Source organism: Dendrobates tinctorius, unplaced genomic scaffold, assembly GCF_039654945.1.
Source record: "Dendrobates tinctorius isolate UK_male_01 unplaced genomic scaffold, ASM3965494v1 ptg000026l, whole genome shotgun sequence".
In the NCBI taxonomy this organism is placed as follows: Eukaryota; Metazoa; Chordata; class Amphibia; order Anura; family Dendrobatidae; genus Dendrobates; species Dendrobates tinctorius.
The window spans coordinates 10,480,644-10,508,021 of NW_027361694.1; the positions used below are offsets into that span (position 1 = coordinate 10,480,644).

Here is a 27,378-nt window from a genome sequence, read left to right on the forward strand (position 1 = left end):
GTTCTGGATTGCCTCTACTTTGTTTACTTGGGGCTTGAGAACTCCTCTTCCAATGACATAACCCAAGTACCGAGCTTCTTCCAACCCTGTGGAACACTTCTTTGGGTTGGCAGTTAGCTCTGCTTGTCGCAGAGAGTCTATCACTGCCTGTACTTTTGCTAAGTGGCTTTCCCAGTTGGTGCTGTACACAATGATATCGTCTAGATAGGCTGAGGCATAGCGGCGATGGGGACGGAGCACAATATCCATTAACCGCTGGAACGTTGCTGGAGCGCCATGCAACCCAAAGGGTAACACATTATACTGGAACAGCCCCTCAGGGGTTACAAAAGCCGTTTTTTCCTTCGCCGCCTCTGTTAGGGGTACCTGCCAATAACCTTTTGTGAGGTCCAGAGTTGTAAAATACCGTGCTTGCCCAAAGCGCTCTATCAACTCGTCAACCCGGGGCATGGGGTAGGCGTCAAACTTTGAAATGTCATTGAGTTTTCTAAAATCACTACAGAATCTTAGAGACCCATCAGGCTTGGGTATTAGGACTATTGGGATGGCCCACTCACTTTGAGACTCTTCTATGACCCCTAACTGTAGCATAGCTTTTACCTCTTCCGAGATGGCTTGTCGCCGGGCCTCAGGCACCTGATAAGGCTTTAGTCGGACCTTGGCCTGTGGCTCTGTGACAATGTCATGTTGGATTAGGGAGGTGCGTCCAGGGAGCTCCGAAAAAACATCTGTATTTCGGCTAATGAACTCCCGGATCTGCAATTTTGACCGCGGGTTGGGCTTCTCCTGCCTCGCCCCGGGGTAACGGAGCCTTTTCCATCTGAAACGCTGGTAGCGGACTATCCCCACCAAGGTGCTCTCTATCTTTCCAGGGTTTAAGCAAATTAATATGGTAAACCTGTTCTGGCTTTCTCCATCCAGGCTGGTGTACCTTGTAGTCTACTGGCCCCACCTTCTCCATGATCTCGTAGGGTCCCTGCCACCTTGCGAGAAATTTGCTGTCTACGGTAGGCACCAGCACCAACACCCGATCCCCATAGCTAAAGGTTCTTACCCAAGCCTCCCGGTTATAGACCCGACTCTGTGACCGTTGTGCTGCCTCCATTTGTTCCTGGACCAAGGGTAGGACTGTCTCCATTCTCTCTTGCATTTTTGCAACATGTTCTATCACGCTTTTGTGGGGGGTAGGTTGGTTCTCCCAGGCCTCTTTGGCTATATCGAGTAATCCCCGTGTAACAACCCTGCTGGCATCACTACATGGCCTCCCATCCCCCGCACACCTACTTACTTTCTGCTTCAAGCCATGCTGTGAATTCTGTCTGTTGCCAGCTCTGTGCCTCTGCTCTCCATGTTTCCAGACTGTGTGTATAGGGGGGCGGCGCCTGAACTCTCTGGTTCTTATGCAGTCAGGGTGCACCTGTGTAATCTGTCCCTGACCAATCACCTGGAGCCCTTGACTATTTAGTTTCACCACTCCCACTGAAACATGGCCTGTGCAATGTCTATACTCAGTTAGTATCTTGCTGCTGAGGAAGCCAGGCCCTGTTCTGTGTATCTCCTTCTCTGTAGGAATACTCTTTATCTCGCTTTGTACCTTGTCCGCCTGCCAGGAGGCAGAATATCCTGGCCCTTGAGTCTTGTTCCCAGTGCCTTGTCTTTTCTCTGTCTGCCTGCCAGGAGGCCGAATATCCTGGCCCTTGTGTCTTTGTCCCTGTGCCTCTGTCTGAACTCAGTCTTACCTCTGTCTGTCAGTCTCCTTGTTTGTGGTTCCTTCTCTGCCGTGTCTTTCCTTGTGTCCTCCCTGTCTGTGCATCTGCACCCTCGCAGCTTTATCTGTGCATCTGCACCCTCGCACCTTTATCTGTGCATCTGCACCCTCGCAGCTTTATCTGTGCATCTGCACCCGCGCAGCTTTATCTGTGCATCTGCACCCGCGCAGCTTTATCTGTGCATCTGCACCCTCGCAGCTTTATCTGTGCATCTCCACCCTCGCAGCTTTATCTGCGCATCTGCACCCTCGCAGCTTTATCTGTGCATCTGCACCCTCGCAGCTTTATCTGTGCATCTGCACCCTAGCCGCTCTGTCTGCTCCGCACTCCTGCGGCTCTGCCTACCTGCACCTCTTGTGTGAACAGGTCCAAACCTGTTCCTTCATATTCAATTCCTTCCTGCCTATATCCATACTTGCACCTCTTGTGTGAACAGGTCCAAACCTGTTCCTTCATATTCCATTCCTTCCTACCTATATCCATACGTGCACCTCTTGTGTGAACAGGTCCAAACCTGTTCCTTCATATTCCATTCCTTCCTGCCTATATCCATACCTGCACCTCCTGTGTGAACAGGTCCAAACCTGTTCTCTCATATACCACACCCGCTTGCCCAGTGTCTCCAAGCCGTGCCCGCTTGCCCAGTGTCTCCAAGCCGTGCCCGCTTGCCCAGTGTCTCCAAGCCGTGTCTCCAAGCCGTGCCTGCCTGCCAGTGTACCAAGCTGTGCCTGCTTGCCCAGTGTCTCAGCCTGCCTGTTAGTCACACCTGTCCAGGTGACTTGTCCCCGAGTGGGATCAGCAGCCACAGCCAGACACCACCCTGGAGTGGCACCCGACAGCTACCTGCCTCACAAGCCTGACCTCACCATCAGAGGCTCCAGTGAAGACCGAGGTAGCTGTTGTAGTCACGCCCCTTCCAGGGTAGTCTGGTTTGTGGCACAGTGGGGCCACAAACCCCCGGCTCACGCCATTCAGCCAAGGCGCGAGCGTGACACACCGTGGATGTCTGCTGTACAACAGTTCAAAGGGCGAGAACCCCGTAGATGCCTGAGGCACCTCCCGTACTGCAATCAACAAATATGGTAATAAGAGATCCCAGTCCTTCCCATCTTTGGAAACTGCCTTTTTTAACATGCTCTTCAGCGCCTTATTGAACCTTTCTACCAGACCATCTGTTGGGGATGATAGACCGATGTGCGCAACTGTTTAACATTTAACAACTGGCAGAGTTCCTTCATAATTTTTGACATAAAGGGGGTTCCCTGGTCTGTTAAAATCTCTTGCGGAATTCCCACCCGTGAAAACATACCCATGAGTTCCTTTGCTATAAGCTTAGCTGATGTGTGGCGCAGAGGAATGGCCTCAGGATATCGGGTAGCATAATCTAGAACTACTAGAATGTGTTAGTGTCCCCTTGCCGACTTATTGAGAAATCCCACCAGGTCCATAGCCACTCTCTCGAAGGGCACCTCTATAATTGGCAAAGGCACCAAAGGGCTTCGAAAGTGAGGCTGGGGACTGGTTACCTGACACACTGGACCGATTAACTTCTTCATGGACCCCTGGCCAGTAAATTCGCTGCAGAATTCGGTCGAGGGTTTTCTTTTGGCTCAAATGCCCCCCAAGTACGTGCGCATGCGCTAAATCCATTACCAGCCTCCGATACGTCTGAGGTACCAGTAACTGTTCTACCATTTCCCCCCGTATTTTCTCCACTCGGAACAACAAATCCTGGTTCAGCTCAAAGCGTGGCAACACCGTATCTGCCCCAGGTTGTTGGGGTTCCCCATTGACAAACAGTACATTTTCTCTGGCCCGGGCTAAAGTAAGATCTCGGAGTTGCACTGTACCAAAATTGTCACCTGATACATTCAAGCCTGACAACTCAGGTCCCAGCGGCAAGCCTTCCACCTCTCTAGCCAATACTTCCCTGGGAGAATTCTCCCCCTCCTCCACCGAAGGGAAGTTTATTCCTACAGCCAGCACTTCTTCCTCTGGGCCACCAGATTCATGCCCCACTTCTGGAGAATGTAACCTGGTTGCCTCTGGTGCCAGCAGTTGCTCAGTGGGTGGGACAACCGACGACCACAGCACAGAAAACAACGGAAAGTCTCGTCCAATTATCACTTCATAATGTAAATTAGTCACAACCCCCACCTCGTGGCACCGCCTCCCCGCTGGGGTGCTGATTACCACTAGTGCGGTGGGATAGTCTTTTAAGTCTCCATGTATACACAACACCCCAATTTTCTGACCCGTATACTCGCTAGTGTGTATCCAGCTGGCTCGTACCACGGTTACAAGACTCCCTGAGTCCAATAGGGCCACCGCCGGGGTCCCCTCCACTTCAACCAGACATAAATGTTCCATATTGGGACCTTTCGGGGTACTCATTGCACACATCGGTTCGGCATAGTGGGACTGGCGGTACCCAAAATTTGTGTCCATGGGCTCAGTCAGCTGGGGGCAGTCAGCTCTCCTATGACCTGGTTCCTTGCACTGCCAGCAGATTATGGGGCTCCTTACTTCCCCAGATAAGTCCTGAGCGGCCTTCCTGGGCTCCGCTCGCTGAACCAGGGGTGGGGACTTAGGGAACCTTCCTGCTACCTTCCAGGGGGTCCCTCCCTGTAGCTCTTTGGTAGCCCCATACCTTTCTATGAGGTCTATCATTTGCATGGCATTAGTAGGGGATGCCTGTCCGACCCATGTCTGGAGGGAGTGGGGCAAAGCCCTCCAAAATTAATCAGTCACTATGCGGTCCAGCATGGCCGTGGGGGACAACACCTCAGGCTGCAACCACTTTTGTAACAGGTGCAACAGGTCGTAATATTGGGACCGGGCCGGCTTGGAGGGGGTAAACTCCCACTGGTGTACCCGCTGGGCCCGCACTAACACATTTACCCCAAGACGTGCCAGTATCTCACCCTTGACAACCGTGTAGTCCGCCCTCTGCTCTGTGGGTAGGTCCTGATACACTTTCAAAGGTCCTGGGGTCAGAAACGGAGCGAGGATATCCGCCCAATGGTCCCGGGGTAGCTTCTCTCTCTCAGCGACTCCTTCGAACATCTGCAGGTACGCCTCCACATCGTCCAATTTCTCCATCTTGGGAATCGCTACACGAACCGCTTTCCGGACCTCATGGATTCCCCGGTCAGCTCCTTTTGTCTGCGCTGTTGTGATATGCTGTATCAACAGCTGATTGGTTTCCTGCTGCTGCTGCATAGCCTGCTGTCGCATGGCCTCCTGTTGCTGATGTCGCATGGCCTCCTGTTGCTGATGTCGCATGGCCTCCTGTTGCTGATGCCGCATGGCCTCCTGTTGCTGCTGCATAGCCTGCTGCTGCTGTGTAGCCTGCTGCTGCATAGCCTGCTGCTGCTGTCGCATGGCCTCTATGAGCATTTTTACCGTGGCCTCCATTTCTGGAAAGTTCCCCGCCTGGGTCTCTGCCACTCGTTTCATCCAGGACTTAGGCTGGGGTACAAATCAAAAAATAAGAAAAACAGCCTGGCTTCACTGCTTCTGCCCGCATTCAGTTCACCAATTGTAGGGATTCACTCTGGTAGGTAATGGCAGGGTGGCAGTAACGAGGCAACATACAGGCATAAAGTCCAGTTTCAGTGGTTTTAATGTTACTTAGTAACCAGCCGGATAACAGAACATAAGGAAAAACCATACACATACTCCAGCTTGGAGAACCACTGGTCCCAGACTCACCCCTTGCACAGGACGGGCTTAACTAAGCAGCTGCCAGGTCCTGCGGCATCCACCAGGTGCAATTCCCGGGGTTCTTTTGAGTCTTGCTGCTATAGTCCTGCAGCATGGGGATCCTGTAGACAAGTCTCAGGCTGAGTCCAGCCAAGTTCCTGTAGCTTCCAGAAACACACACACCTTGTGGTAATTACCAACCTCCATTACATAGGGCCCAACCCCTCCCACCAGTGAGATAGACATCACATGGGCTGATCACGGGACCCTGACATCATCGTAGGTCCTGTATTTAGGGAAAAACCCGGCCAAACATTAATCTGCTGGGAGAAACATATCTCCCATCCAGTCAAACTCCCTTTACTGTACCACAATATTGAAAATAAGACATGCTCAGTCCCTTTTATACCCATGTCTGCTGGCTCTCACACACATTACATTTTCAGCCAATTACACCAAACTTGGGAACTTCAATAGACTTTTATCTTTATGTGTGCCATCAGATCTCATGGGCTCAGTGGACAGTGTAATGTGTATGAGATCCTCCCCACTGTCCCCCAATAGATTATATCAGGGAGATAAGGATCCAGCGTGTTTTGTCCTTGGTGAGATAAGCCACCTGAGGAGTCTGGCATCAGTGTCTAATAAAGAACAAAGGAGTTCTCCGTGCTGCTGTGTATGGAGGAGTCATGCTGATCAATTGGCCAAACCATAGTTTGGCCAACAGCTATGTTCTGTATGGGGGCTTCAGTCTACGGCTAACCATAGACATTGTATTTTCTGCATATCAAACCAAAACCTGGGAACAAACATTTAATGTCCATGGCATTCTTACATTGAGTCCTTACTATAAAATTATTTAAAATGTTCTTCTTGGAAATATAAAGCTAAATGGAATACTCATTTCTTTCAGTAGTTTTTCTCCATTTTTCTTCAACATAGTTTACAGAAATTAAAACCACTTTCTTACTTATGCCTTGAATTAAACTATGATGTAATTATATTAAATCTTTGCGGTATTTTAAAAATTGACCAGAAATCAAATATTATTTCACTCACAGGATGTTTGTGAAGAAGCTATACAAAGAGGGCCCAAGGTCGGTCTTCACTTGGATGGAGTTGTCTTTGGAGCAGAAGATTTTAGAGCAAGCATAGGTTTGAAATTTTTTTCAAGAATGTTAATTAATGTTGACATTGTGGTCTTAAAAAGTATGTGCAATTCTTAACTTGACGAATTCTTCAATGTTACTTTGTTAAATGTGGGCTATTATGCTCATTTTTACATATGTTATTTGGCTTTACACTGCAGCTATGTTTGTTCATATTGGCTACTATTGGGCATTAGCACAAGTCCATTATAAATTAATCAGGAAGTCTGTGCATAGATGGCTCATCTCTAAAGGGCCCGTCACACTAAGCGATATCGCTAGCAATATCGCTGTAACATCACTGGTTTTATGACGTAGCAGCGACATTGCTAGCGATATCGCTATGTGTGATATTTACCTCCGACCGCTCCCCCGCTGGTTATCGCTGATCACGCGAGAACGTCCTGGGCCGTTTCTCGTCGTCAGCTTCCTGCCGGGCTTGCTGCTGTGGCGACGAGTGACGCGTGGACGCGGGCGGGAGGACGTCAGGATCGCCTCGTCTGACAGGTAAGTAACGACCCCCAACCCCTGCGATGTCGCTGGTGAGATCTGCCTGTTTGGCAGCTCACTAGTGACCACTTAGCAATGCACCATCGATCCTGACCGGGTCATATCGTTGTCGGGATCGCTGGTGCATCGCTAAGTGTGACAGTACCTTTAGGCTATGTGCCTATGATCAGGAAACAGCACCATTTTGAAGCAGCTTGTTTTTGCTGCATCCAAAACGGTCATAAACCCACACCACGGGTGAGTTTGTGCAGCAGTAAATGGAAGCATAGTGGGCGTGGAATTTCTATAAATCCCATCCACTGTGCTTCCAATGTAGAACGCAGCGTTTTGGACTCAGCGCAGGTGAACTGCTTCCAAAATGCTGCTTTTCTTGATCGTGGGCACGTAGCCTAATATAGGAAGTACAGAATAATTATAAACTCAGGAGAGTCAGTATGAGGATCATCCTGAAGATTCTATTATGATGATATGGTCAGATTGTACTCATTCAGAAATAGATGTTTATACAGTAAAGATTATAAAACCTAACATTTAGTAGATATAGTTAAAAAAGCTGCAATGGCTTATACACAACAAACAACAATAATGATAGTAATAATAAAGTGTTCCTAGTGCCTGTGCTCATAAGTAAATGTCATGGTCTCACCCAATTCGCTTATGGTGAGCACAGAGAAAAATGGTCCAAGACAGGGCAATTGAAATGTTTCTAAATACCCCTGTTGTGCCCTGTTTATCTCCTGCCCTAATAAGGGCAGTGCCCAAATCTTACCTATATACCGTACCCCAAATACAGAGCAATAGAAGTCCTCCCAACGCGTTTCTGCCTCAATACCGATGCCTCATCAGGGGAGTGTACTTGCCAATGTTAGATCCAAAAAATCCAGCATATGGTGGGTATCAAAAATGATAAAAATTGAGATGGAAGGTCTCTAGGCAAACATGCAGAGTGCTGCACCATCTGAAAATTAGATGGATCCATGGATTTTTTGGTACTTACATTGACAAGTACACTTCCCTGATGACACATCAGTACTGAGGCAGAAATGCCCTTGGTGGGCTTCTTTTGTTCTGTATTTGGGGTACTGTATATAGGTAACATTTGAGCACTGTCCTTGTTAGGGCGGGAGACAAACAGGGCATGATGGGGGTCTTCAGGAACATGTCAATTATCCTGTCTTGGACAATCTGTCTCCGTGTTGAGGATTTCGCTTCAAGTCACCATAAGCGAATTGGGTGAGACTGTGAGACTTTCTTATGAGTAGAGATGAGCGAACAAGTTCGGAAAAAGTTTGCCAATTTCAAATATGGCACAAACGTAGCACATTCGGATTTGTGTTCATTTTCATGAGCATTTTTCCTCAAAGTTGGCAAAATTTGGTCACAGTTCAGTAAATCACCGCGTTTCCACTAATGCTTTTGTTACTACTTTGGCTAGCATAGTGATGCTGTATGTTAGGATGGGGAGACGTGTTTGATGAGGGGGTGTGGAGAGGATAGAAGAGCGTGTGGAGGGGTTGTTGTTTTTTTTTCACTTTATGTGTGTTGATTCCGGCAGTCAATCAGGGAACAGAAACCATCCGCAACATCATGACATAAGGTCTTCTATGATTGGCTGCCAAAGTAAAATGTCCCTGGCCATACAAAAAGCGGACATCTTGATTTGCTGGCACCAGTGTCTAAGTGTCACAGTGCAGAGAGGTCGCTCCTGCATTAGTACTGTTGCTGAAAATGAACTTGTCAGTTAAATAGATAGGATCCTGTCCTGTATGAAATCAATCTTCCAGCATCAAAGTAGATTGTGCAAAAACTGTGTGGCAGTCTCCAGAGGCACCGTTTGCTACTCCAAATCGTTTGTGATAAAACTGTGTTTCAGTGACCAATCAGAAGGCCAGATTTCCACTTCAAAATCGTTAGACCTAATATTGGGTGCAGCCTAGAGGGCCAATTAGCTACTCCAAATTGTTTGTGATAAAACTGTTAATAAAACTTAAAAATTGTTAAGTATAACAGAGTTGCTCAGGCACACTAAGAAAATAAATAGTGATTGTTCATTTAGTGGCAGGTGACTGACAGATGTGATCCTAAGGTTGTGAAATATCAGGTTGTAAGAGTTAAAGTCTACTTACAAGAGTGTGGAAAAAGTGAGGTTGTGGTGGAAGGGGAAAATAGGCTTGGTGTTCGACGTGAACGTGGGTTAGGTGTTAATGTGAATGAAAGCTCAACTGAGCAAGCACCATCTCATCCTATCCAAAGACCACTGACAACATTTGTTACTGGTCGGGCTACTATATTTCCTTTCTTTGGCAGCCGCACAGTGGTGAACCTTGTAGATGAAGCTCAGAAAGAGAATGTGCTACAGTGAATGGCAAGCACTGCATCAAGTGACCTCTTCTCTTTCTCCACCTTAACATCACACAGGTTGTAGATCCTATTTGGTGTGAACCCAGTGGTATGCTCAGCAGAGGAGGTGGAGGGGGAAGATGAGGAGGTTACATTGCAGCTTCCAACACAGACATGAAGTGATTCAACCAGGACAAACTTTAATCCTCAGCCTTAACTCGGGCTGTGGCCAGCACTGGTCATGAGTGTGCAGTTTGTAGGGGCACCAACGGTTACCTAGCCTGGGCCTTTTTTGAGACTGAAAGGATGACCAAACGCATGTTATCTGTCAATAAAGCAAAATAAAACTTTGACAACTATAGGCATGAACTGGCACATGTGCGATCAACATGCCTTAGTGTGGGAATGTCACTGTGCTAAAATGCGGACCAACAGGCCTCGCCAACCATCGGCCTTCCCATAAACCCAATCTGATGCTTCTTCCTCCTCTGTCACCATTACAAGTCTACTCACACAGGTCTCCGGACACAGGAACTACACTTGTTTACCCCCCACAGTCAGGGTGAGTGAGAGCCTGTCAGCTGTTATGGAAGTAGACATGACTGCTGCCTTTGTGTCACCTAGCACAACACATCTTTCTCAATCCACCATAACATCTCCACCTACACCTCACTCACAGTCCAGCAGTTTGTCCTATTCTCCCTACTCCACCCTCTCTCAGCACAGCAGCCAGCCCTCAGTCCAGCAATTGTGGTCACGTAAAATAATGTTTCCTCCTACACATGCCAAAGCTAAGAGATTAAACTCCAGCATCTCCAATCTGTTGGCCATGGAAATGCTGCCTTTCCACCTGGTGGATACAGACTGTTTCAGAAAGTTGATGGCTGTCACAGTCCCCCATGAACAGTTGCCCAGTCACCATTACTTCAGTAAGAAAGCTGTGCCTGTGCTACACCAGCATGTCGCAAGTCTTTGAATCCCCAAAGGTTGCCGGGACAAACCTCTGCACTTAACAGTTCCTCCACTGTTTCTGCCTCCTCCACCTCCTCTAGGGCCTCCACTTGTGACCTCAACCTCTCCCTTAATCAGACATGCGCTCCAACAGCCAGGGAAGACCATGTGCGATAATGATGCAAACCTGGTGGAGACCCTACGCCATGGCAACCTCACATATGTGCCTTGCATGGCTCACATCGTCAACCTGGTGGGAAAGCAATTTCTCTGCCACAATCCCGGCCTGTATGCGCTGCTGCACAAAGCACGGTTGCTGTGCGCTTACTTTTGACAATCGCACCCCGCAGGTCATTGAGTTGCATCACTACAGAGATCTTTTGACCTACCAATTAACCGTTTGATTAACGATGTTCTGACATGGTGTAATTCCACACTGCACATGTTGCGGCTGTGGCAGCGATGAGCCCTGGTGCAATATATCCTTTTGCACAGAGCCTGGGCCAGTGCAGTCCGGATGTGGTGAAAATCACGATTGTGGAGTGGGCACAGATGAAGGACCACTGCGCCCTTCTGCACAGTTTAGAAAAGGCTAGTAAGATGGTTAGGGCTGACCAAGCCGTTATCATCATTCTACTTCCGGTCACCTACATGCTGAAGCACACTTTGAATAGTCTGCATGAGAAGGTAATGATCCTAGAGGAAGAAGTGGAAGCAGAGGAGGATGCGTAAGGGATAACAATAGCTCAACTTTCTGGTCTGTCGTCACACAGTCAGGTGCCATGGGAGGGTGGCTTATACAGCGATCAAGAGGGTTCATGGTATCACACAAACTGTTAGTGAAGATGTAGGAGCTGAGAAACAAATGGAGGACGACGAGGTGATGATAATGATCCGCTCTCTGTTGTCCGTGGTTGGCAGGAGGGGACGAAGGAAGTAATCTTGAGTGTTACCCCGCCACCAACACACCATGGACTTGGACCTCATGGAAGTACCTGACACATGAGTGCCTTCCTTCTTACTGCACTATCTCCAAATTGATGCTCGTATTCATAGGGTTAGAAATACAGTGTGTCCGTAAAGTCATGGTGCACTTTTGACCAGTCACAGGAAAGTATACAAGTATGCCACGAACCCTGGATATGACAGCCTTAACCTTTTACTTTTGGGGGGTTATGTGAAGCAACATGTGTATATTGAACGTATCAACGACATTAATCACTTAAAACAAAGAATCACAGACCTTATTCACTCTGTTACACCTGACGTCCTTACCTGTGTGTGGCAAGAACTTCACTATCGTTTGAATGTGTGTAGGGAAACAAATGGAGCCCACATCAAACTGCACTGAATAGGTATGAAACTGGGAGAGTTTTTCTTTTATTTGGAGATTTCACATTTCTATTGTTTTTTGTTGCTTTCCAGTGACTGGTCAAAAGCGCACCATGACTTTACGGATACACTGTAGTTCTGACTACTGGGTTGCCACTCTGTTAGATCCACGGTATGTCAGAGACACCGCACTGCACTTGCTCATAGAGCCAGTGCGCGTGTCCTGAGTAGAGAAGCAGTGCTAACAGATACCTGTGGAGCAGGGCAGCAGAGGTGACCATGCGTGCTTCAGGCTAATAGTGTCAGGGTCCAGTCAGCGCTGGAAAGTAAAGAGGCATAGGACCTGCGGACACTGAAACTGAATAGTCTGCACGGGACCTATGGTCATGTGACTGCAAGGGGGCGGGGCTTAGCATCCTGTATTCAGATAGGACAGGGCACCATACAACAACTCAGAGTCAGGCAAAACAGAGGTCACAGCAGTACGGGCAAACGAGGTACAGGAGGGACAAACAGACGGGTAGTCAGACAGAGCCAAAGGTCATACACAAGAGGGCGACGTGGTACCAAGGGGACGAGCAGAGAGAAATCGGGCCACAAGCAGAGAGTCATACACGAGAGGTAGCGCAGTACAAGAGGGTCAGGCAGTACTCGTAACAGGGACAGAACCAGATCACAACTGAACAAGCAAGCAAGATATCTGGCACAAGGCACACATATACAAGAGGTCACTTAACTCAGCCGAGGGCAGGAGTATAACTGACACCGGACCCAGGTCCTGTGAGCACTAAATAGCCTCCTGCTGCCAGAGAGAGGCAGCACAATTAACCCATAGTCTAACCAGGACGGGTCAAAGCGAAATCCCGTCCTGGATCATGACACGGTACAAGAGTAAATTTAGTCAGATGCTTCCCCCTGGAAAGGGATGCGTGCATGCTGGAATATCGAAACACGCTTGTAGACAATCATAAGAGTTTTTTTTTCCCCAAGACAGCAGTGAGGCACACGGTGTGCATCCCAGTTTTAGATGTCCAACCCGGGGAACGTCAAGGCATCATTGCAAAAATCATTAGCAGCAGCAGTGAAAGTAACAAGTAATATCTGTGAGTCGTTTCACACATTTTTTAGACCAGCTCGTGCACGAGCAGAACAGAGTACAAGTCTGACACATCGAATGACTGGAGAGGATGGTGCAGGAATATCTGGAGCTCAATATCAATGCCATCAGGAGGGTTTGGACCCTTTTGCATTTTTGTCTTCAAAAATGTAAGGTGGCCTGAGGTTATGTCATGCCCAGCAGCCAGTGTTCTCTCAGGACGTGTCTTCAGCACTGTTGGTGGTGTCCTGAAGGATAAGCGCATCCGGCTGTCCCCTGAAAGTGTAGACCACCTAACTTTCAATAAAATGTACAAGTCATGGATCTCTAATGAGTTTTGCACCCCAGTTGCAGACTGGGCAGACTATGCGATGGCGTCATTTTTAGTGTCATGTATTGATCTCTGTTCCATCTTTGTGGTGTCTTCAGCACCTGCTGTTGCTACTGCTACTGATGGTGCAAACAATTTTTTGAAATGTGGAGACTAGAAGTTGGGTCTCCATCTGGTGGGTTGCCTGTGGTGGAAGGTATATTAGAGGCCTATTATACTGTTTCTACTCTGCGGAAATTGATGCCTTTTTTGTGGTGTGACAATTATTTTTTGAAATGGACAAACTTCAAGTATGGTCTCCATTTGGTGGGTTACCTGTAGCAGAATGTGTGTCAGAGGCCTATTATACTGTTTCTACTGTGTGGATATTGATGCCACTTTAGTGTTGTGTAATAATGATGTTTTGAAATGTGGAGACTACAAGTAGGGTCTACATCTAGTAGGTTGCCTATATAAATAAGTAGGGCTCCCAGACAGGCAGGCCTGCACTCACTTTCGGTCAACTACCTGTGTTACTTTCCTTACATTTGTGTACCAATAGTACTGTAAGAAACTGATGTTTGTGCCATCTAAGTGAGGCTGGAAAAAAAATTAAAAAGGTGTTGCATGAGGTTTCAGGGCTCCCAGCAAACAAGGCTTACACTGCTCCTTTAACCACCATGTCTTAATTTATACTTCAATTCAAAGCTCTAATTGCTGGCCCAGACCCTGATTCCTCATTTATGACACATGGCTTACTTCTGCTGTGCCATTATCAAATTTCCACTGTAGGTAAATTGATGCCACATTTCCTGTTGTCTTCCCCTAATTTGGGGAATTATTTGTACTCCACGTTGGGTCTCCTTCTTGTGTGGTGCCTGTTGCAGTATGGCTCCCAGACAGGCAGGCCTGCACTTACTTTTAGTCAACCCTCAACGTTAAAAGCCTTACATTTTTCTAACATTAGTGCTCTACTAAGCTGATATTTGTGCCATCTGAGTGTGGCTGGGAAAAATAGAAAATGAAAAAGGGTGTTGCATGAGGTATCAGGGCTCCCAGATAAGAAGGCTTACACCACTCCCTTAACCACCATGCGTTAATTGAAACTTCAATTCCTCGCTCTAACTGTTGACCCAGACTCTGATACAACATGCATGGTCTATTGTTGACTGCTGCTGTGCCATTATAAAAGGTTTTACTGTGGGTCAATTGATTAGTCACCTACCTGTGTTACTATTCTTACATTTTTCTACCAATAATAGTCTATTAAACTAATGTCTGTGCCACCTGAGTGTGGCTGGGAAACTAAAAATAAAATTGAGCTGTTGCATGAGGTATGTTGGTTACCAGCAAAGAAGACTTAGAAGGCTTACACCGCTCCCTTAGCCACCATGTCTTAATTGAAACTTTAGTTCCTCACTCTAAATGCTGGCACAGACCCTGATACAACATGCATGGTCTATTGCTGACTGCTGTTGTGCTGTTATAAAATGTTCTACTGTGGGTCAGTTAGTCACCTATCTGTGTTACTATTCTTACATTTTTCTACCAATTGTAGTGTATAAAACCGACGTTTGTGCCACCCGAGTGTGGCTGGGAAAGAGGTATCTGGGTTCCAATCAAAAAAGGCTTACACAACTCCCTTAGCCACAATGTTTTATTTGAAACTTCAATTCAATGCAGGGCCAGACCCTAATACCTCATGCATGGCCCATTTCTGACTGCTTCTGTGCCATTGTAACAGTTCTACTGTGGGTCAATTGATCAGTCAACTACCTGTGTTACTAATGTTACATTTTTCTATCAATAGTTGTCTATAAAACTGAAATTCGTGCCATCTGAGTGTGGCTAAATAAAAAATTGGAGATGCTGCATGAGGTGTGATGTCTCCCAGTTAAGGCTACTTTCACACTAGCGTCGTGTGACGTACGTCGCAATGCGCCGTTTTGTAGAAAAAACGCGTCCTGCAAAGTTGCCGGCAGGATGCGTTTTTTCTCCATAGACTTGCATTAGCGACGTATGGCCACACGTCGCATCCATCGTGCGACAGATGCGTCGTGTTTTGGCGGCCGTGACGCACAAAAAAAAGTTACATGTAACTTTTTTGAGCGTCGCGTCCGCCATTTTCGACCGCGCATGCGCGGCAGAAAGTCCGCCCCCTCCTTCCTGGACATTACAATGGGGCAGCGTATGCATTGAAAAACTGCATCCGCTGCCCCCGTTGTGCAAATATTTCACAACGTGCGTCGGTACGTCGGCCCGACGCATTGCGACGGGCCCGTACCGACGCAAGTGTGAAAGTAGTCTAAGAAAGCTTACACCGCTCCCTTAACCATCAGTTCCTCATTAAAACTTCAGTTCCAAGCTGTAAATGCAGGGCCAGACCCTGATACCTCATGCGTGGGCAATAGCTGACTGCTTCTGTGCCATTATAACACGTTCTACTGTGGGTCAATTGATGACACTTTTCCTGGTGTCTGCCCCTAATTTTAACTGTTTGGGAAGCTTTTTGTCACCCTTTAAGGTGTTTTGTATATGTTTGGTTTGGCCTCTCATTGAATCTAATGGGGTTCAGGTGCATTCGTTGAACCATTCAGCCAACGTCTAATTGTTCACCGAATTGAAAGGAACCGAACCTTGAAAGATTTGCTCATCTCTACTTATGAGTACTGGCACTAAGAGCACTTTATTATTATCATTATTGTTTGTTGCAGTGGCGGATTAAGTGGACTATGGGCCCGGGGCTGTTCATAAAACCTGGGCCCCTGTACCCCCCTTCCCACCTGAGCGCTGCGGTCCCCGTGCGGGAATTGACAGCCGTACGGACCGCAGCACTTGGTTTGCTGCGGGTCCATACGGAAAACCCGCCACCATTCCACCACGTGTGGACATGGCCTAAAAAGACGTTGCACATAAGCTGTAGGCCTACGGCCAATACGCACAAAATCGCCCAACGTGATCCTGGCCATAGGGGATCCACTTTAATGTCCCCACTTTAATTTGAAGTCCCCTTACTTCATCCATTGCAGTCCCCTATCACCCACTCACTTCATCTGCAGTGCCGCTTCATCATTTGCAGCCCCTTATCCCCCCTTCCATTTTATCATGTGCAGTCCCCTTCCCCCCCAACTTCATGTGCAGCCCCACTCCCCCATCATCATGTGCAGTTAATTTTACCCCCACATCATGTGCAGTCCCCCTTACCCCCAATTCATCATGTGCAGTCCCCCTTACCCCCAATTCATCATGTGCAGTCCCTCTTACCCCCAATTCATCATGTTCAGTCCCACTTACCCCTTAATTCATCATGTGCAGTTCCCCTTACCCCCAATTCATCATGTGCAGTCCCACTTACCCCTTAATTCATCATGTGCAGTCCCACTTACCCCTTAATTTATCATGTGCAGTCCCACTTACCCCTTAATTCATCATGTGCAGTCCCCCTTATCCCCCACTTCATCATGTTCAGCCCCACTTATCCCCCACTTCATCATGTGCAGCCCCACTCACCCCCCCTTCATCATATGCAGCCCCACTCACCCCCCCTTCATCATGTGCAGCCCCACTCACCCCCTTCATCATGTGAAGCCCCCACTCATCCCCCCTTCATCCTGTGAAGCCCCCACTCACCCCCTTCATCCTGTACAACCCCAGTCACCCCCCCTTCATCATATACAGCCCCCAGTTACCCCCCTTCATCATATACAGCCCCCAGTCACCCCCCTTCATCATATACAGGCCCCAGTCACCCCCCCTTCATCATATACAGCCCCCAGTCACCCCCCCTTCATCATATACAGCCCCCAGTCACCCCCCTTCATCAAATACAGCCCCCAGTCACCCCCCTTCATCATATACAGGCCCCAGTAATCCCCCCTTCATTGTGTATAGCCCCCAGTCACCCCCCCTTCATCATATACAGCCCCCAGTCACCCCCCTTCATCATATACAGCCCCCAGTCACCCCCCCTTCATCATATACAGGCCCCAGTCACCCCCCCTTCATCATATACAGGCCCCAGTCACCCCCCCTTCATTGTGTACAGCCCCCACTCACCCCCTCCCCCATTTAATTCATTTTATAAATAAAAAAAATAAAAGTTCCCCATACTTACCTCACAGCCGGCTCGCTCCCCAGCAGCGCCTCTGCTTTCAGCATCCTCCGGGACATGTCGGCGCGTGCACGATGACGTCATCGCGCACGCCCGACATCTGACCCGGAAGTACAGCCGGAGCTGAGCAGCCGTCAAGGTGACGGCCGTGCACAGCTCCCGGCCCCTCATAGAATGTGACGCGGGCGGCTGTCTGCTGCCGGCGGCGTCACAGCACAGGGCACGGCCGGCCCTGTACAGGTGCTGGGGGAGCGGTCCGGGGGGCATTTGCCTCTCTGCCACCTGGCCCAGCCCGCCCCTGCCCCTGGGCCCCCAAAAAACCTTGGGCCCAGGGCGACCGCCCCATCCGCCCCTATTAAGATCCGCCATTGGTTTGTTGTGTATAAGCCATTGCAGCTTTTTTAACTATATCTATTAAAAGTTATATTTTACTCTTTGATGTATATACATGATGATATTATTCTATTATTCAGTACTCCTAAACTGTCACAGCTACAATATTTCTAAAATTCATATGTACATGGGTCACTGTCATTTCAATAATCTTCGCATAAATGGCCAGGACGAGCAAAAACTGTAAAATATCATTATTATTCTTCTTTCTCCAATTATGACCTTTTTCTCCTGAACTGATCATTTACTAAGAAATACAGTTAAAATCTGTCAAGGCTGACTATTCCCAAGCAAAAAGAGGAGTAATAATAGCATCAGGAATATACCCAATGAAGTGATCCATACTTACCCAACATTCTGGCAGCCCCCATTTTGTCAGCAAATCCCCCCCAAATCAGTTGGATACACCGATCAGAAATTAAGGTTTATAGCAAGCCTGACACTTGTTAACTACAGTGCCTTGAAAAAGTATTCATACCCAGTGAAGTTTTCCATTTTTTTTTACACTACACCCACAAATGTAAATTTATTTTTTGGGGATATTATGTGATATACCAACACAAAGTAGCAATATTTGTGAAGTGTAAAGGAAATGATACATGATTTTATAATCCTTTTAAAAATGTAAGTCTGAAATTTGTGACATGTGTTTCTATTCAGCCCACTGTGCTTTGATAGCCCTAAATAAAATCCTGAGTGTCCACCTATGTGCAATTAATTGTCAATATAGCTACTGCTGTTGTGTAAAAGCTTCAGAGGTTTGCTTGATAAAGTTAGGGATCAAGCTGCATCATGAAAACCAAGGAACTCACCAGATAGGTTAGGGATAAATTTGTTGAGTAGAGTAAAGCAGTGTTAGGTTATAAAAATAGCTCAAGCTCTGAACATATCACAGAGTATTGTTTAATTCATCATCCAAAAATTGAAGTATGGCTCAACTGCAAACCTACTAAGTCATGGCCATTCAGCTAAACTGACATTTCAAGCAAGAAGAGGACCAATTAGAGAAGCAAGCAAGAGGCCCATGGTCACTCTGGAGGAGCTTCAGAGATTCACAGCTCAGGTGAGAAAATCTGTCCACAGGACAACTATTAGTCATATACTCCACAAGTCCTTTTTGGAAGAGTAGCTAGATGAAAGCCATTTTTGAAAGCAAGCCATAAGAAGTCCTGTTTGCACTTGGCAAAAAAGCAGTGTAGGGGACACAGCTAACAGGAAGGTGATCTGGTCAGATGAAACCAAAATAGAACTTTTTGGGCTAAATGCAAATACAAAACTGGATTAGATTAGTGACACGTTTTTACCTTTCTGAAAACCGCAGCAAAAATTAGGGTCTATACTAACAAGACCAAAATTGAAACAATATAAGCAAAAGGGAGTTAGATTTACCGATCGTGTGCCATATCTCGCTTATGGATATACTCCATTCAAGAATTTGAGCACTTCAGCACCTTATACGACCGACACCCGACATTGTGGAGATAAGGTAAATTTAACTCCCTTTTGCTTATATTGTTTGAGTATATATAGAGACAAGACGTCTGTAGCAAACTGGAACCAACGCAAAATTATAAGTACCCTTAAATGCAAAATACTGTGTGTGACGGAAAACTAACACTGCACATCACCCTGAAAATACCATCCCCAAAGTCAAACATGGTGGTTGGCAGCATCATGCTGTGGAGTGATTTTCTAAATATTTTAAAAATATAAATATGAAAATTGTGTATTCAGCCTCCTTGAATCAATGCTTTTGTGGGATCACCTTTCTCGCAATTACTGCTTCAAGTCTTTTGGGAGATGTCTCTACTAGCTTTGCACATCTAGAGGCTGAAAATTTTGCCCATTCTTTTTTGCAAACTAGCTCTAGCTCAGTGAGATTACATGGTGAATGTCTATGAACAGCAAGTCTTGCCACATATTCTCAATGGGTTTTAGGCCTGGACTGTGACTGGGCCATTCACACACATGAATACAGCTCTGGCAAAAATTAAGAGACCACCACATCAAAACCCTGTCATGGGCAGCCCATTCTCCAGAGCTGAACCCCATTGAAAACATCTGGAATGCAATCAAGAGGAAGATGAATAGTCATAAGCCATCAAACAAAGAAGGACTGCTTACATTTTTGTGCCAGAAGCTGTGTGAAAGACTGGTGGAAAGCATGCCAAGGCGCTTGAAAGCTGTTTTTAAAAATTATTGCTATTCCACAAAATATTGATTTCTGATCTCTTCCTGAGTTAAAACATTAGTATTGTTGTTTCTAAATGATTATGAACTTGTTTTCTTTGCATTATTTGAGGTCTGAAAGCACTGGGTTTTTTATTTTGACTATTTCTCCTTTTCAGAAAAAAAAAATTATTGCTTGGAAATTCGGAGACGTTGTCAGGAGTTTGTAGACTAAAAAAAGTTTACATTTTACTCAAAAATATACATGTAAAGAGGAAAATCAGACAAAGTGAACATTTGGAAGTGGTCTCTTAATATTTGCCAGAGCTGTGTGTTTTGATCTAAACCATTTCATTGTAGCTCTGGTAGTAAATTTAGGGTAATTGTCCTGCTGTAAGGTGAACCTACACTCTAGTCTAAAGTCTTTTGCAGCCTCTGAAAGGTTTTCCTCCAAATGTATTTCGCTCCATCCACCTTCCAATTACTTCTGAAGAAAAGTAACCCTACAGCATGATGCTGGCACTACCATGTTTGACTGGGGTTATGGTGTTTTCAGAGTTATGTGTTTTACATTTAGACAAAAGAGTTCAATTTTGGTCTCATCTGACCAGAGCACCTTCTTCCACATGCTAGCTATGTGCTCTACATGGCTTTTTGCAAACTTCAAATGGGACCTTTTATGGCTTGCTTTCAAAAACCGCTTTCTACTTGCTACTCTTACAAAAAAAGGCCAAATTGGAACATATGGCTGATAGTTGTCCTGTGGACAGATTCCCCCACCTGGGCTTGGGATCTCTGCAGCTACTCCAAAGTGACCAAGGGCCTCTTGCCTGCTTCTCTACTTAATGCTTTTCTTGCTTGGGATGTAAATTTAGGTGGACAGTCATGTCTTGGTAGATTTGCAGTTGTGCCATACGCCTTTCATTTTTGGATGTTGGCTTGAGCAGTGCTCCATGAAATGTTCAGAGCTTGGGCTACTTTTATAACCTAACCCTACTCAACAAATGTATCCCTTACCTATCTGCTGTGTTCCTTGGTTTTCATGATGCTGTTTGATCCAAATGCTCTCAAATAAACATCTGAGGTTTCACACAACAGCTGTAGCTATACTGAGAATAAATTACACACAGGTGGACTCAATTTATTAGTTATGTGAATTCTGGAGGCAGTTGGTCACTCAGAATTTTATTTAGTGGTATTAGACCACATGGAGCTGAATACAAACGCACATCACAAGTTTCAGATTTATATTTTTAAAATTATTAAACCATGTATCATTTCTTTTTCACTTCACAAATGCTTGCTATTTTGTGTTCGTATATCACATAAATTCCCAATAAAATACATTTACGTTTGCGGGTGTAACGTGATAAAACGTGGAAAAGTTGACGGGAAATGAATACTTTTTCGAGCCACTGTAGAGCAGCATATTAAGCTAACATATTTGCTTTAAAATCATAAACAGCAACAGAGATTCTGCATTTTGTTTTGCGAATTTCAATTTTTTACTTCCCTGATAAAAAAAGCATATGATGATGCCTTGACTAGTACTAGACTCTTCACACAGTTTCAGTCTTGGAATTGTGCCGTCAATCCTATTGTTGGCAATTACTAAAATTTAGTTTTTACATATTTTTCTGCCCAATATAGGAAAAAAGAAAAGTTTTGAAGTGTGCCCTCTTCCTGCTACCACTCATCGAAAAAAAAAAATACCCTGGATACTGCTAGAATATTGGCTTTATAATATGACAGTAATTGACTGGTACTATGGGGTTTATTATAGTTATAATATTATGTGAAAGAAATTCAAGTAAAGATGAAATTAATGACTAATATCGATGTCATGTCTTAACAATAAAGGTGCTACAAGCAGCAAAGAAACTCATGATGTCCAATATGCCAGACAGAAGATTGTCGTTGTAGCCAAAGCATTTGGACTGCAAGCAATTGATCTTGTTTACATAGACTACAAAGATGCAGATGGGCTGCAGAGACAAGCAAAAGAAGGAGCCCTGATGGGATTCTCCGGTATGTACTCCTAATTATATCTAAAGAGCCATTTCTACTGTTTAATGAGTGACAGTTATACGGTAATGAAGGGAAATGGCAAAACACCACATAGCATAGCCCACTGTGAATCTTGCAAATATGTTCCGGGTTTTTACATTGTACACAACAAAAATAAACCATATTGCCATATTTTGAAGCATCATACATTTTTTATATCCTTTTTTCAATGTCTCAAAGGTTTTCACATTTTTCTGTAATTAATTACGTTATCGTTTTCCAGCTCAGGCTTCTAAATTTAATTGGAGTATAGCTGTGGATTGCTGTTTTTAACTTATCTTATATATTCGATAATGAGAAAAGCATAAATCTATCAAATATCAATATAAAAACTGTCTAGAAATAAAGTATAAAAAAGTGTAACCGATAAGCATATTAAATTAATGAAAAAGTTGCATCCATTATGCATGATATCTTATCTGTAAATCTTATTTACACTTCAGATTGGTCTCTCTCCTTCCTTGTTGTCTTCTGGTAGCCATTACAGGGGAACTTTTATTTCTTTATATTTAGCAAAAATTGCGTAGCTTTGTAGATAGATAATGGAAGAATTGTTGGTGGGTCACCACAAGGTTATGCTAGAAACAGTAAGACTTGAGGAGTGTAATCCTTCTCGGGAAAAGTGTAGACATATACGGTAAGCAGTTGTTTTTTTGCTGAGATAAGTACAGATCTCATTATTTGATTTGTATTTCTTTTTTTTAGATTAGACTTTAGAGTATGCACTCAAAGAGTGGGACAAGCTCATGTCAGAAGCCAAAATACGATGCACTCCTATTGTACACGATTGTCTATCAAACCATTGAAAAGACGGAGTTGACCAAAACAATGCCCTTCCATTTCATTAGCTTCACTGTTCTGAAAGCAGACAGGTTGCTTACCAACCCATGAAGTTGTGTTGTCGAATGTAGGTAGCAAGTATCAAACTGTCAAAATGTGTAAAATATACAATGTTTCACAATTTATTAAAGTAATGTTCTTGTTTTGTTTTGTTTTTTAATCAATCTAAAAAATGTAAGAGAAACAAGAAGTAGTGTAAGAATACAACAAAAACCTCAAGCGTATGAAATGATGATAGATCAAAATACCAGACAAGGCAGCAGTATAGAAAACCTGCAATAAATGCCCCGGTAACAGCAGAACGAATGTTTAGTGTTTTTGTGACTATCTTACATTATAAGATTTAAACTGCGTAACAGTAGATAAGTTACAAAAGCAAGTGACGAAATAACGAAAAAATGCTGTTATAAGATTGGATTTTTTGCTGTTTTTTTCGTTCTGTAAAAAGACCTGGCAACATGATTCCTCAAGTTGGCCTGTGATAGAGATGCCCATCTTTCAAAAGTTTTTTTTTATTTTTAATTTAAGCTATGAACTTTGCACTCATAACTGGCAAACACCCTGAAACGTGTCTGCAAATGGAATTTCTAGCTTGAGTCATGTGGAAAAGCTTATTAAAGGATTGATATGGACTTTTAGGGTTGCTACATCCAATAGGTGTCACAAGACTTCAAGTCCTCTGTCTTTATTTGTATATATAGATGAAAAAAATCAGAAATTGAAAAAAAAAAATTTGTCTGTGACTCCATTTTCTGAGACTATTTTAGTGAGCTGTGTGAGCTGATGTTTTCTTTGATACCAATTTGAGGTACATATACTTTTTTTTAGAGAGAGAGCTGTGATTGAAAAACTACAATTCTGTCTTTCTAGGGTTTTTTATTTTTATTATATCTATCGTAAAAGTTAATAAATATTATATTTTAATAAATCAGACTTCTACAAATGGAGTTAAAAATAAATATAAGTATTTTTTTTCTTCAAAGGAAAACCACAAAGGAAGCAGACAATTGGGCAAAAGCAATTGCTTCTTTTAAATGCCACACTCAGTGATTGACAACGTCATTTACAGTGCCTACAAGTAGTATTCAACCCCCTGCAGATTTAGCAGGTTTACACATTCGGAATTAACTTGGCATTGTGACATTTGGACTGTAGATCAGTCTGGAAGTGTGAAATGCACTGCAGCAAAAAAGAATGTTATTTCTTTGTTTAATTTTTTTTTAAATTGTGAAAAGTTTATTCAGAGGGTCATTTATTATTCAACCCCTCAAACCACCAGAATTCTGTTTGGTTCCCCTAAAGTATTAAGAAGTATTTCAGGCACAAAGAACAATGAGCTTCACATGTTTGGATTAATTATCTCTTTTTCCAGCCTTTTCTGACTATTTAAGACCCTCCCCAAACTTGTGAACAGCACTCATACATGGTCAACATGGGAAAGACAAAGGAGCATTCCAAGGCCATCAGAGACAAGATCGTGGAGGGTCACAAGGCTGGCAAGGGGTACAAAACCCTTTCCAAGGAGTTGGGCCTACCTGTCTCCACTGTTGGGAGCATCATCCGGAAGTGGAAGGCTTATGGAACTACTGTTAGCCTTCCACGGCCTGGACAGCCTTTGAAAGTTTCCTCCCGTGCCGAGGCCAGGCTTGTCCGAAGAGTCAAGGCTAACCCAAGGACAACAAGGAAGGAGCTCCGGGAAGATCTCATGGCAGTGGGGACATTGGTTTCAGTCAATACCATAAGTAACGTACTCCACCGCAATGGTCTCCGTTCCAGACGAGCCCGTAAGGTACCTTTACTTTCAAAGCGTCATGTCAAGGCTCGTCTACAGTTTTCTCATGATCACTTGGAGGACTCTGAGACAGACTGGTTCAAGGTTCTCTGGTCTGATGAGACCAAGATCGAGATCTTTGGTGCCAACCACACACGTGACGTTTGGAGACTGGATGGCACTGCATACGACCCCAAGAATACCATCCCTACAGTCAAGCATGGTGGTGGCAGCATCATGCTGTGGGGCTGTTTCTCAGCCAAGGGGCCTGGCCATCTGGTCCGCATCCATGGGAAGATGGATAGCACGGCCTACCTGGAGATTTTGGCCAAGAACCTCCGCTCCTCCATCAAGGATCTTAAGATGGGTCGTCATTTCATCTTCCAACAAGACAACGACCCAAAGCACACAGCCAAGAAAACCAAGGCCTGGTTCAAGAGGCAAAAAATCAAGGTGTTGGAGTGGCCTAGTCAGTCTCCTGACCTTAACCCAATTGAAAACTTGTGGAAGGAGCTCAAGATTAAAGTCCACATGAGACACCCAAAGAACCTAGATAACTTGGAGAAGATCTGCATGGAGGAGTGGGCCAAGATAACTCCAGAGACCTGTGCCGGCCTGATCAGGTCTTATTAAAGACGATTATTAGCTGTAATTGCAAACAAGGGTTATTCCACAAAATATTAAACCTAGGGGTTGAATAATAATTGACCCACACTTGTATGTTTAAAATTTATTAAAATTTAACTGAGCAACATAACTTTTTGGTTTGTAAGATTTATGCATCTGTTAATAAATCCTGCTCTTGTGTGAAGTTTGAAGGCTCTAACTTGCATCTTATCAAACCTGCTAAATCTTCCGGGGGTTGAATACTACTTGTAGGCACTGTAAATAGTTAAACAGAAGTGATCAAAGTGAGCTTCATTCGTTGCTGTAAGAGGCAGATGTTGGCTGTGTAATACAGCTGGCATTTGCCGGGTATGGCACATCCTATGTCATGAAGTGCTTAAAGAGAACCTGCCAGCAGGATTTAGCACTATAAAGTAAATCCATCTCCATAATGTCACTGTGATGCTGATTAATCTGATACCTGCTTGGAAAAAATTTGATTAGTGGTTATTAATCATCCAGTAAAGTTTTCTTCTAATGACTTCTTCTATGCAATGGACAGGGCCTAGGGGTTAGGGTCTTATTCTGCTTCTACACCCCTCCATCAGCCTCCTGTGTTTCTTTTGTAGGTCACTGATTATACAGTGACCTGCCTTGTTATTAAAATTCCACACCGCCGCAGCCATAATTGAGGTGGGCAGCACGTGTGCAGTTTAATTTTATGTCTGGTCTTCAATGAAATAGCGCTGGAGGTTGCGCATGCGCAGATGAAGGTTTCCGCCTAATGAAGAAGTCATGAGCTGAAATCTTGGTTTGCGCATATGCCGCCTTCAACGCCATTTTAGTGAAGACTGTCTGTAGAATCAAACTGCGTATGCTTCTCCCACCCCAATGATGGCGACCGCGTAGAATTTAAAAAAGGTGGCAGGTCACCAAATAATCAGTGACCTGTACAAGAAACCAAGGAAGCTGGTGGAGGGGTGGAGAAGCAGACGAAGACCCTACCCCCTTTACTCACCCCTTTGCACAGATGTCACTAGATGAAAACTTTAGGGCATGATTATTCAACAACCACAGATTGGATTCCTTCACAGCAGGTAACAGATTGCCAGCATCACAGTGCTATTATGGCCATGGTTTTATTTTATAGAGCTAAGTCCTGCTGACAGGTTGTCATGCTGTGACTGTATGTAATTTGGGAAAGGGGCCCTGAACTGTCCCTAGGACTGGGGCCCTAACTATCCCTGCTCCAAAAGGAACCTCTGATGGTGAGGAGGTTTGGGCTACGTGTCTTACTGTTTTCCTGTTATAACCTAAGCTGTCTCCTCCCCCAGGTGGCCTGGGACAGAAATGCTAGTGTATAAACATGTAAGACAAACAGGGATAACAAGGAGCAACTAACATACAAAACACTCACCAAAGGTAAAGCGGTATATAGGGACGGGTAGGAACGTACAAAAGAATTGGGAGTAGGACAATGAGTAAAGCATATACCCAAAAACATTCTCCAACTCAGCACAGCAATTCCAGGGAACCAGGAAGTAAACTTTCACTGGCAAGGAAGAGAAGGTCTGGCCAAATTTTAGAGAAAATGACCAGGTCCAGAGCAGCTGTGAGATGGAGCTGCATGTTGCTAACCCGCATAGATAGGGTTGTTAACTGTTCAGCATCAAAGAAAAAGAAATCCATTTAATATCGGACACAAAACACACAGCTAAATGGAAAATCTGTGATTAACAATATGTAATGATTTTCTAACCCCAGGTCTCCCAGGAGGACGTGACACAGGTTCTCTTTAAAGGCTGTGTACACTGTGTTTGCTAAATACCAGGTTCAGACAAGGGTTTTTTTCATATGCAGGTCTGTATAAGAGCTGGGTACAGAAATCGGTAGGAAACAATTAATCAAGAATATTTACATGCAATAAAATTATAAAATAAAAACAATGATCCAAATAATATTGTACCTATTAAAAACTACAGTATCCGTTAGCTAGAGAAAAAACCTTCCAAAAATGCAGTAAAAAATGTAAAAGAAAACTTTTCCTAAATAGAAAAAGCAGGCCTATATTGCTGCATATGTATATTATTCTTCGGTAACATGATTCTTGATTTAATGCTATTAGGAGTATTCTTTTATGTGTTGTATACAGCAATACGTTATATCCATAAATGTAGTGCTTACACCAAGTGGTGTATTTGCATTAACGATTACAGCCATGTATTTGTATTACAATATACTTGATTGGTACTATGTTCTA

At 44.7% G+C, this 27,378-nt stretch overlaps 1 protein-coding gene across 1 annotated transcript in view; it reads left to right on the forward strand.

Moving 5' to 3' along the window:
* The window catches only part of CLYBL (citramalyl-CoA lyase), a 475,215-nt gene that overhangs the window by 412,176 nt on the left and 35,661 nt on the right, over nt 1–27,378 (forward strand). The window contains 2 exon segments of the mRNA XM_073569499.1: nt 6,536–6,629; nt 21,695–21,862. Coding sequence (XP_073425600.1) covers nt 6,536–6,629; nt 21,695–21,862 — 262 coding nt within the window.